This window comes from Gymnoscopelus microlampas (assembly GCF_963454915.1).
Source record: "Gymnoscopelus microlampas genome assembly, chromosome: 23".
NCBI lineage: Eukaryota > Metazoa > Chordata > Actinopteri > Myctophiformes > Myctophidae > Gymnoscopelus > Gymnoscopelus microlampas.
In genome coordinates, this window is record NC_139960.1 from 23,466,361 (window position 1) to 23,478,404 (window position 12,044).

At 43.4% G+C, this 12,044-nt stretch overlaps 1 protein-coding gene across 5 annotated transcripts in view; it reads left to right on the plus strand.

Annotated features, from left to right (window-relative positions):
* The window catches only part of nav3 (neuron navigator 3), a 370,769-nt gene that overhangs the window by 260,941 nt on the left and 97,784 nt on the right, over positions 1-12,044 (plus strand). For 4 of the 5 annotated variants that reach the window (XM_084050457.1, XM_084050455.1, XM_084050456.1 and 1 more), the window contains one exon: positions 4,326-4,500. In XM_084050457.1, coding sequence (XP_083906583.1) covers positions 4,326-4,500 — 175 coding nt within the window. Of the gene's footprint in view, positions 1-4,325; positions 4,501-9,005; positions 9,113-12,044 lie in introns of those variants that run through there. The other variant, XM_084050459.1, reaches the window with a different exon arrangement.

Below are 12,044 nucleotides of genomic sequence, written 5' to 3' on the forward strand. Positions count from 1 at the left end.
TATCCAGTGCATATTTACATCAAGGGCAGTACTTTTTTTCATTTTTTTGCTATAATAAGAACAATGGCAAGCTCCTTGTTCTCCAGACAATGTCTTGTGCATTCCCACATACATAATTTTTCATGTAAATCAAATCCTTTCATAAATCCTGTATACTTCATTGACCAGGGTTCCCCAGGGGTCCGTACTTGCCCCCCTCCTTTTTTTGCCTCTACACCAGATCTCTTTGGCGTAAGTAGCCAATCTACAACCTCGACATGTTGTGAGCTTGTAGATCTGCTATTTTCGCCAAACATCTTCGCCTAAATTCGCAGAGTGCCTGTTATTATGACATGCACTGAATAGGGATACTAGGGTTCATTTGGTTAAAATGCAGGTGTGAACCCCTAAAATGCTTGTTTCCTGCAGCTGATAATGGGTTACACTGAGGGGTGCTTCCTATAGCAGCTCATTACGGCTCCATGTTACTGCGGGTCACTGCAGCTGGAACCCACCTGACCAGGCTCTGATCGGTTGCTGGTCTAGTGACCACACTGTGACCTGCTTGCCGCCATAAACCCCCTCCTTGATCTCTGCAGCTTCAGAGCTTGTTCAAAGGGAGACGTTTGTGTCAGGCAAGCCCAGTTGGCACTTAAACGCCAGGTCAGTGATGGCACACACTTTTTCCTCTGCTCTGTCGGTGGAACCCCCCGTGGCCCTTGGAGAGTTAATTGTCCCGTTTTTCATCAGACCTCACCAGAGTGTGTTTTAATTAGATTTTATTGTCATGTGCTGCCTCTACCGGTGTTCAATACTCAGAGAAAAAGCAATGTGTTATTTAAAAATAGAAATACCTTGGTCCGAGGAGGTGGGGAAGGGGTAAAGTACTTGTACTTTTCCGTGTTTGTTGGTGAAAAGATCATGTTCTCTGTCACTGCACTAGTGACCCCTACAGGTTGGTCGGGGCACCTCCCCCCATCCCCCAGCTCTTGAGAATGGAACATGTGTCCTTGAGTGTCAAATGTTTTTGTCTCCGCCAGGCCGAAAGGCATGGCGAGAGAGTATGTTTTACCCTCCGTCCGTCCGTCCGTCCGTCCGTCCGTCCGTGTGTGTGTCCGTGTGTCCTGTCCGTCCGTTAGCAGCTAATCTCCGGCACCGTTGGCCCGGTCGCTGCGAAACTGTGCACACACACTCCCTGGATGCCAATTCAGAACCTCTGCCTCAAATTTTTCACATGGGCCTGTTATAATGCCACCTGGAGGCCGATTTGTGCAAAACCCATTTTTTTATATTATTCCAACAGATTTTATCCACACAGTACACAGTGGCCCTCATTTATCAACGTGGTGCAGCCCGAATAATGAGCGTACGGCGTAATCACCGGGGGACTGTTTCTTATTGGCTTTTCATGTCTTTGGTCGTATTCTGGTTCGTCTTCATGTCGTAAAATCGGGGCGTTTTGAGAATATTTTAAGGGCGTGTTATTTAAATGACGCTCGTTTCAGCCGTGACATTTATCAACGCTGGGACCAAGTGTAAGCTCGGATCAGCTGTGTACGATGCGTTGATAAATGTGACTTCGACGTTGGTGTACGGCCGAATATATGGAAAAATATACGCTGGTTTATACGCTGCGTTGATAAATGAGGGCCAGTATCTCTAGTCATGTGATCAACACGGATCTGTCCTATTTCCCATATTCCATCCTCATTGGCTAAGGTTGCCTTCCAAAATTTGCAGGATTGGTCCGTTTTGAACAAAATGCCTCAAATCATGAACGCAGCTTGCGATTTCCGTGAAATTTCACAAACACATTCCTCCTAGGCCAAGGAAGAAATGCCACCCTTTTTCACATTGGCCTGTTATAGCGCCACCAGTAGGTCTGATTTAGCAAAAAACATTTTTGGAACAAAATGCCTCAAATCATGAATGCAGTGTCCGATTGCCGTGAACGACCTAAGAATAAATGGCACCCTTTTCACATTGGCCTATTATAGCGCCACCAGGAGGCCACAATAACGTACCTGACCTGGCGGAGACCTGTGCTCCAAGGAGCACTTTTTCTAGTTTTCTTCTTTTTTTTGTTTGATGAAACATAGTGCAAGGGCACTGTTTGTCTTGGGATTAAATGTAGGAAAGATTGATGAAGACTGTTAAGTTTTAGTATGGTATAGAGGTCAAATACTCAAAACGTCTCTTGTATCACGTAGCTTGTTTCCCAAGCTGGGTTCCGGGCCCACCGCCTGTTTGGGAGGTAGAGCAACATTTTTAACATGTTATGCTTAAACAAAGAATACAATTATAACTAGAATTTTATGTTATTATATTGTCAGAAATAGTTGCATTTTTCAAAAACAAAACAAAAATGTGTGCATCTATAAGCTCACACCGCATTGGAATGCGATGTGAGCTTGTACATTAGATCTGTTATTTTTGCTATTCGTCACACAAGAAGGCTACTTAAGTGGTTGACATGTCACACAAGTGCATGTGTGTGCGCAGGTGTGGGGGGATCAAATGGGGCTCCAAGTAAAAAAGTTTGGGAACCACTCACCTCTGAGCCTTGAATATGAGAAACCTTTCCAAAAAAATAAAAAATGTGATTGCATGAAATCATCACCACTTTAAAATGAGCACTAAAAGCACGGCCCATTTTCTTTGAGTATGGGCCAAGATGAAATAGCACTGCAATGCTGATTGCCCTCCCGCCCGCGTCACTTTAGAAGTAGAATAATTTAGGCGCCAATGATGCATAGCATAGCTAACCACTATTTGGCTATAAGCTTTGTTACGGGAAAAGGTGCTCCTTTATAAGCCAGCACTCAGACTCAGCAAATGGACAGAGTGACATTAGGTGAGTCCATATCACGGTTGACCTCTCTTAAATTAGCTGATATCAAGACCAATCTCACTTCCATCATAACTGTTCCAGAGAGCGCGCCAGCTGTTCTTTTTTCTTTTCTTTTCTTCTTTCTTTTCTTTTCTTTTTCTTTTTTTTTTACAAATGTCAACTCGTCGATTGCAAATGTGTTCCTTATTCAATACTAAAAAGAACCAAATGTCACGTAACTTGATTCGACATTGAAAAAAATAATCACATGGACATACTTTCCCACCATTGTGACAATTTCCAATGTTGTAATGATTCTGGTCTGACTTGTTGCTTTTGTAGGGTCCTCGTGTTTCTTTCTAAATGTTTCCAGCCACTATGATAGATTGTTTTGTTGACTGGATTTACACTGCCTTTTCCCCAAAGAGGAGAATGCTGTTCAAATTTCTCACAATGTCCTATATAAATGACTGCCTCTGGGAGCTAGAAATTGAAAACTACCCAAAAAGATTAATCTTCACCAACTTTTGCAATCTGCTAACACCATGGCCACGGATGGCTGGGAAGAAAGTTGAGCTTCAGTGTATGGGGCGAAAAAAAAGAGACAGAAAAAACTGCTGTGTCATATGTTGCTTCCTTTCATTCGCCTCCGTGCACCAGCCTTTAGAGAGGCTTGATATGAAAAGTCCATTTCACAAATGGATGCGTTTGCAAGCGAGATCAATTCCCCCTCCTTTAGCATCTGTTGACTTGTCCCTCAGGGGTGTTGAAGACATCCATAAGAAATTCATTTTTTCCAGTTTTGTTTGTAAGGGGATAACATCTATCTAAATCCTGATTTATACTTCAGTGCACGACAGTGTCTTGCTCCCAAAATAGCCGACCTACAAGCTCATAAATCAGGCCTTAGAAACTGCTCTAGTGCAGATAAAATGCTGTAGAACATGGTTATGCATGCCATTAGGAGGAAGTCTCACATTCATTCAGATTTTTCTTTTTTGTACCCGTGGTGTCAGATAAGCTTAGTCAAGGGATAAGTGTTCGCGCGGGTTTCACTTTCAATTCGATGTGGTTCAATCAGTGTGAAAAGAGGCACAGAACCTCCATAGTTCTACTTTTGACAAGTCTACGTAACCTGATCCAGAATTAAATTGCATCGCATTACTTTATGGCGGCATATGCATATTCATCCTATAATTAACCACCCACGAGATGAGGCTTATTTCTTCCTGTTGTAACTAAAACAGAACTGTAAGAAATGAAATGCGTGTTACTGTACACTACAGGATGTACAGTATCGACTGCGTTTTGACTTCACCTTAGCACCAAATGTCTGTCTGTTGCCCACCAAGCCTAAACTGAGCTAAGAAAACAAAACCAGACCTGCTGTGGGTGTAGGGCTGCAACTGCCTGCAGTGGCTGAAACGCAGACCAGACTATGACATTTTAAATGAAACAAATTAAAAATATTATATGCAATTCACTGTTTTTTTCCTACTGCTTTTGGTCTCCACAGAGATCCGAAATGGCAACTTGAAGACTATCCTGGGTCTCTTCTTCATCCTGTCACGCTACAAACAACAACAGCAGCAACAGCAACAGTACTACCAGTCACTGGTGGAGCTCAGCCAACAAACCAGCACCTCTGCATCTTCAGCCAGCACGCTCAAAACCCAGGAGATGCAGTCCAGGTGAGCCCTTTGACAGCTTCTCGGCACTGTTCATTTAACCTCAAACCCTATACCAGACAGAGTTTCTCAACCTGTGGGCCGGGGCGCACTGGTGGGCCATAAAGTGGCCTGCAAGTGGACCCCCAAATAATTTGCAAAACACTACGATTTTAATGATAATATGAATTTAGATTTAATTTGCAACAATTTCATGGTATTTTTTTCAAAACCTTGAAGAAATCTTTTAAATAGGTACAATACATACAAGCAAGTACAATACACAATAAAAGCAAGCCTGTTGGCTGCCTTGTTAATTCACTGCCTGAATTATTTCTGGCCGCGTTTGCTCACTGCCAGAGATTCATTGAAAAAAAAAGTACTCAGGAGCCGAGATACAGAATTTTTAAGTTTTAAGTTAACAAGGAAGTGGATGGGAGTCTAGATCTTAAAAAAAAAAGAAAAGAAAAATTAAATAAAAAAATGTAAAGTCGTTTTAGTCGTTCTAGGCAGTCAGGGCTTATGGGACAAAAGTCGTTTTAGTCGTTCTAGGCACTGAATGAGTTGCCCCGCGAATGCTTTCAAGATTTTCAAGTGGGCCCTGATGCAGAAAAGGTTGAGAACTAACTGACCTATACTGTGTCCTTCTCGGGATTTGAACCCAGGTCTCCTGCGTGGGAGACAACATCACCAGTGAGCTAAGTCAGAATGTCCGCTTGAGTAGGGAAGATCATTGTGTTTTGCGCTTCAGGCAATACCGCTTGTCAACCAGTACATGTCCTACCTTAACCCTGGGTCCCTGGGCTGTGAGCTTGTAGATCTGCTATTTTCGCCGAATGTTTACCGCAAAATGGATATGCTATGTGGGTTCATGTGGTTAAGTTGTCAGAACTTGTCACCTTCAAAGTCTTCCTCTATTTTACTGTAACGTGTAAATGGTGCATCGACGTCGGATGGTTGTCTTTCCTCAAGAGAGGATGTTTGGAAAACTTGTAGTTCATATTTCCAGAGACCTCAGTGAGTGTCAGTAATGATTTAACAATATACTGTAGGAAAAAGAACGTGGAGGCATGTGGAATTAGTGTGAATAGCATCATAAATTTGGAGGACTTGACGATTGTTCCATTATTACAATACTACGTGTCACAGATTGGTTCCGGATGAGTCGAGTGTTGTTGCTGTTGAAAATGGACAGTCAGCTAATCGATGTGAAGACTGTATTGGCTTTAGTTTGGAAAAGCATGTCAGTGGACAAACTATATGTAAGCAGATAAAATCCTACTGTAAATGAGTGGCACTGTTTGACTTTTCCAGACTCTAATCATAAAACACATCACAGACTGTCATCACATCTGATCTCAAGGCAAAGTCATAGTATTAATAATGAAAAGTACTGTATCCTAATTTGCACTCTCTGGTATGAATCAGGTATGGACTCAAATACATGACAAAAACTTAACGTAACCTTAATCCAAATAATTGATCCTAACCTTAACCAAAACAATGTCATATTTGTTGTTATGTAAGGAATCAACAATGTGTAGTTCAAATTACAATACGAATACCAGTGCCATCAGTTTTTGTTGGTCATCATACAAACTCTTGTACTTTTCGTACACAGTAAAATACTCAGTGTTAATTCATCCATTTGTAACTCCAAGAGTGTACAAATTAGGGGTACATTTGCTTACATTTGTACACTTTCTGAGATATAATACTGAGGATATGACTGTGTAGGATGGCTCAGTACATTGTACAGCTACATTAGTAGCATAGTGCAGTACAACACAACATATAGTCAATATAAGGTGCCTGTGACATTTCCTCAAGGCAGTGTTTATAAGTGCACGTCCACATAAAGATGTTCATAGCGCAATTAATAGTGTCAGGCTGGCTGCCCAGTGATGGGCAGTAAAACGGGGGACAGCCCAGCCCTGTGTGATGTATATAGACAGAACTGCATCTAAAGACAGGCCTGGGATGCCTCAAATGGGTGGCATTCCCCCTGCCAGATCACGTTACCATACTGCTCTACTTGGGGCCTGTGTGTGTGTGTGTGTGTGTGTGCGTGTGTGTGTGTGTGTGTGTGTGTGTGTGTGTGTGTGTGTGTGTGTGTGTGTGTGTGTGTGTGTGTGTGTGTGCGTGTGCGTGTGCGTGTGCGCGTGTGCGCGCGTGCGCTCGCGTGTGCATGTGTGTACTAAGAGCAATTACTTACTGTCAGCGTTTTTAGTCGAGAGTTTGCTGGTGAAATTACACAGCTGAGTGGAGTGTTTAAAGTTTCACTCAGTTTAGAAAGACTTTGCTGCTGATGGAGGTTGGTTGTGTGGAGTGGTGATGGGGGTTGGTGTGTGTGTGTGTTGGGGTCTTCAGGGGCACAGCTGCCTCCCGTTCCACCCTTCCAGCCCCCGAGACCCCTCGCGCCAGCAACAGGTGCGGATGAGACCCCCGCCGGCCTTGCTGCTGTAGCACGCCAGCGCTTCTGTATACAGCTCAGTGTACAGCCCAAAAGTGATGTCATACGGACACAAAAAAAACAAAAACAGCACAGGTTAATCTCCAAAGTGACCCCCTGCCCCCTTGGTCCTGTAGCTTCAGTAACATCTCAGTCCGCTGGGCCGATTAGTAACAGACCAGCAAGGAAGGGGAGGGCCTACAGTAAGTGGACGTCAGAGGGTCAGGCTGTATGTGACCGTGATAAAAGAAGCCATTGACCCTGTTGTTTTTGTCTGGGGTGAAGTGGTGTCATTGCTGGGTCATCCCGATTTGGGCGTGTGTGCGTGTGTGTGTGTGTGTGTGTGTGTGTGTGTGTGTGTGTGTGTGTGTGTGTGTGTGTGTGTGTGTGTGTGTGTGTGTGTGTGTGTGTGTGTGTGTGTGTGTGTGTGTGTGTGTGTGTGTGTGTGTGTGTGTGTGTGTGTGTGAGTCAAACGTCACGATGCAACACAGATGACTTAGCACTGTGTCTTTGTGTTGACACATTGAAAACACGAAAAAGAAACCCTTAAAGTGATGCTATTGCAGCTTTTCTAGTTTGGCACAAGAGCACAATACTTAGTGCTTTCATCCATTTCCTGTGATTTACAGCATTAGTTTCTGTTATTTGAGTGGCTCCTCGTGAACATTCAACCTTTCAGTGTGAGGTTTGATGATTGATTGGCTGGCCCAGCCGTCGTGGCTGCCAGTACTGGGGAAAGGGCTGCAGAGAGGAGTTTTTTTTACCCCTATAGATTGATATCAGGCTGATCCATATCCTGACACCTTCAGTAGAACTGGTAGACTCTAACCCCCTAAGGCTCTAATCTTTGAACCTAAACCTAAACTTTGTTGAGGGCAGTACACAGGGGTTTAATTCAGGACAAGAAGTCCCTTAACAACTTTCAACCTAGCATACAAAGTATATAGGGCTGGTTAATGGAGAAGACTGATTGCACCATACCACTTGAAGCTCTAGCAGCGAAACAACGTAGTAAGTGGGTGCAATTTGTTCTATACAAAAAAAAGAAGATAATACTCAAGTAACACTTTCAGCCTGGCGTTCCCAATTTGGGCATATCATTATGGGCTCATGTTTTCAAAAAGGAATAGCGAAAATAGCAGATCTACAAGCTCATAAACGTGTAGGTTGGCAATTTTTGCCCTGCGACACCATCGTTCAACAAAGTATAAAATGGGGCTTAAGTACTTAACCTCTATAAAGTTTAACATGATTTTCAGCAAAAGATATTAATAGGAGGACTTGGGATTCTATTATCCATGCCACTTTACTAATTTGCCTTGACTGAAAGGGTACTTATGATAGTTTTCTTCTATCATTTTCCACAGTGTCTAAATTCATATATGCCTGACCCAGAGATTTAGTGTGTCTGAATAACTTCCAGAAATATAGGCTAATAGTGTACTAAGCCTGAACAATGACTGTTGCTTTTTAGACCTAATTAGTTCCTTCACAGCTTTACAAATACACACACACACACACACACACACACACACACACACACACACACACACACACACACACACACACACACACACACACACACACACACACACACACACACACACACACACACACACACACACACACACACACACACACACACACACACACACACACACACACACACTTGGCCTCCTGCACATTTACAGTCGTGGGGTAGATTGCTTTCTATAGACAGCACCTGCTGGCCCTAGCTGGTGTCCCCGGAGCCGGGGATGAGACGTATGTGTGCATGTGTGTCGGGAGGGGATCTCCCCATTGGTCGGACCGCGACAGCCTGGAGCCAGGGGAGGTTTGCCTTACTGCAAAAGGGTAGGGGGGCCCCTAGCCTAGTGCGGCAGACACAGCCCTCCCACTTAACTCACCATGTCCCGTGGCGAGCAAGTTGACCCCCTGGTATCACGCTCGTCGCGCCTGCCCACTGCCATCTCCCGGGAGAGGAAGAGTCGTCTGCCCTATGGGAAAACGCACAGCCTGGCCAAGCCAGACCCCTCTCCGAGGTACATTTGAACACTGCGTGCGGCGTGGCGTGCATGTCCGTCCGTCTGTGTCAGGGAAGCAGAGGTTGGACTTTGTTGGAATTTAGGAGGCTGCAGGTGGAATATGGATTAGTGCCATCATGCCATTAGGCATCATGAACTGGTAAATGATTGGATTTGTTTGATCTTATAGATAATGTGCATTTTGTTTTTTTTAAGTAGTTTTATGTCCTGGATTGAATGTTGTTTATAGTTTGGTTATTGACTACAGATTGCTATTGAGATTTTGTTTTGGTGTAATTTATAAGGAAGCACTCAACTGTGGCCATTGTACGTGATGTTATTTTTGTCTTGGGTATTGCTTGGTCTCAACCACTGTGAAATATTGGCTGTTGTTGGTCATGAATTAGTCACGCCAATGGCTTAGTTACCCCCACTTGAAGCGTAATTAATCTGCCATTCTATAGTGCAATGTGACATTAGATTTTCAGTTTAATGTATGGTTGCACAAAGGCATCAAGTCTGTTAACCACTTAATGCCTTATACTTACTGTAGGCGTACAATGGTGTCACAAAGCGAAAATAGCCGATCTACAAGCTTGCAACACATCACATGTTTAAAAAAATGTTGAGCTGCTATTTTTGCACAAAAAAAAAGGTTTGAAAAATGTTGTAATGGCATGCCCAACATAGGGACTCCAGTGTAAATGTGGTTATTGAATTGAATGTGTCACAAATACTGTATGCATCCATAAATGAACTGATGCATGCTATGCGTCTTCATTCGTGTGTGGAATGCGAGTGCCACATCGGCTTTGAAAAGGCCAGGCTGGATTTATCGCTCCGGGATGTGACAGTGGAGACAGTTGTCACCAGGCTGGCCCCGAGTGGTTGAGTGGCCACCATTTTGGATCTAAGAACCATAAGTTTCCGTCTGACCTCAGTGCTGCGACTATTATCTGCGCGAAACTGAGATTACTCACATTTAATAGGACAGCAGTGGCATCCAATATCGCTCGCATATGCACCGCAGTGTCATGGACTATTAGTCAGGGCCCTGCTGATGTATGTTGTATTCTATCTAGACCGACGTACTGCACCTCTGCTGCATCTTGCCCTCATATGTTCTGGGCCCTTTTTTTTTCCACATGGAAAGATCTAAAAGGTCGTGGGTTGGATAAGCACTCCAGGCTGGGACTGTATACCCTTGCCTTCATGTTTCACTACATTATATAAGGGGGCGGATAGGCCTTGTGGTGGAAAAAATGTGCGCCACAGAACCCCTGTCAAGGTTGGTTCTGACAGACACGTGCTGTGGTAGATTTTCAATATAACTGCGGCCTCCACAAACATGAGTTTCTTTTACCAGTAGCCTGTGTTATATCCCTGTTGCCTCTGTCGCTTTTAAGTGCATCCCTCCTCCTCCTTCCGTCCTCCATTCCTTCCTTCCTTCCTTCCTTTAAGCTTTCACAAGACTCCCACCCTGGACATGAAAGAAAAGGACATCGAGAAAGGAAAAGGACACAAGCTTTATTTAGACTTAGAGCGACGAGAAGTTTTAGCTCAGACTTTTTGCCCACGTTGGAGAGCCACTTTGAGAGAATGATGAGCTCCATTAATCTTTGGCTTAAAGCATCTCTGCATGCGAAAAGCCATTTGGGCTATTTGATGTAGCGCAAAACACACTGGTGCTCGAAGGGTTGCCAGGGCGCCGGACAGGGAGAACGGATTTAGTTTCCAGCGATCATTAACTTGTGTGTCATGTGTCATATACTTTTCATTCCTCCAGCGATATGAAAGGCTCTCCAGTATGAAGGGAAATGGCCCTGAACGTGTTTTCACGGGCTCTGCTGTCTGCGATCCCCAAATCATTAGCATAACATCACAGGCCCGCGCATAATGAATATCTCTGAGGTCAACAGTGATTTGGCTCTTCCTTGCTGTTAGTTTTAAAGTCTTGTTAAATGCCCGCGAATTGCAGACACTGATTCAAATTCGGAAAGTTGGGGCCACTGACATTTGAGAATGAATTTTCCTGAAAAGAAGAGCTTACCAGATAGGGTTGGGACCCAGCTCACTTTATGTGAGTGTGATGATTTATCATGTCCCTAGCGTTATCATACTCTAATATGCAGTTTTAAGTTATATTGGCCACATGCACACCCAATAATACAGCCAGTTCCTCAACAATGTGAGTAAAGATAAGGTCTAATAAAACTCGAGACATGCAAGTAACAAACTCGAGACAAAAAGTAAAGTATTCTGAAAATAGTGAAGTAATAAAGTCAGCTGTAGTCACCATGTACACTGTCGATCATTTGACATTGCCTTATTTCCAGTACTGTGCTAGGAAGACGGAAGTATGAGAGGGAAGTGAAAATATATTATGTTGAAAAGTAAAGTGTGGTATTTACATAATGTAATACAGGTAGTTTATTATCTCTGTCCACTTCCATCTGTCAGTGTCAATACAGTAACCCAGGTGAATTGTTCCTGTTTGTCTAAACAGCCCACTGATTCCTCTCCTCTGTCCTCCATAGTTGAGTTGTAGTTGGATGATTCAATGTACGTACTTACTTTACTTACTTAACTTACTTTATTTAAAAAGGAGAGTGTAGACCAGTGGTTCCCAAACTTTTTAGCTCAAGACCTAAAAATGAAATCAGATGTTTGCTCGGGACCCAAACTAGTGAACAGCAGATCAACAAGCTCACAACGCGCCGCAAGCTTGTAGATCGGCTATTTTCGCTACTTCCGAAGCATTTGTTTTCTAATTTATGGAAGTTCTTTGATTTGTTTTTATTTACTCATGAAATTCTTTTGAAAAACCATTGAATTTGCTTTTAATTCATGAAACAAACAATAAAGGGATATTGACTTGTGACCCATAAAAATGTGTTGGCGACCCAAAAATGGGTCCCGACCAACTGTTTGGGAAACGGTGGTGTAGAGTAGACAGACAGGAAACCTAGAGAGAGGGGAAACATGATGGTGGATTGGATTCAAACCCAAGTCCTTGCGTCTCACAATGTTCAGTGCACTAACTGGCTACCCAGATGGTTGATGGGCATCTTGAAACATCTTTGTAGTTATTA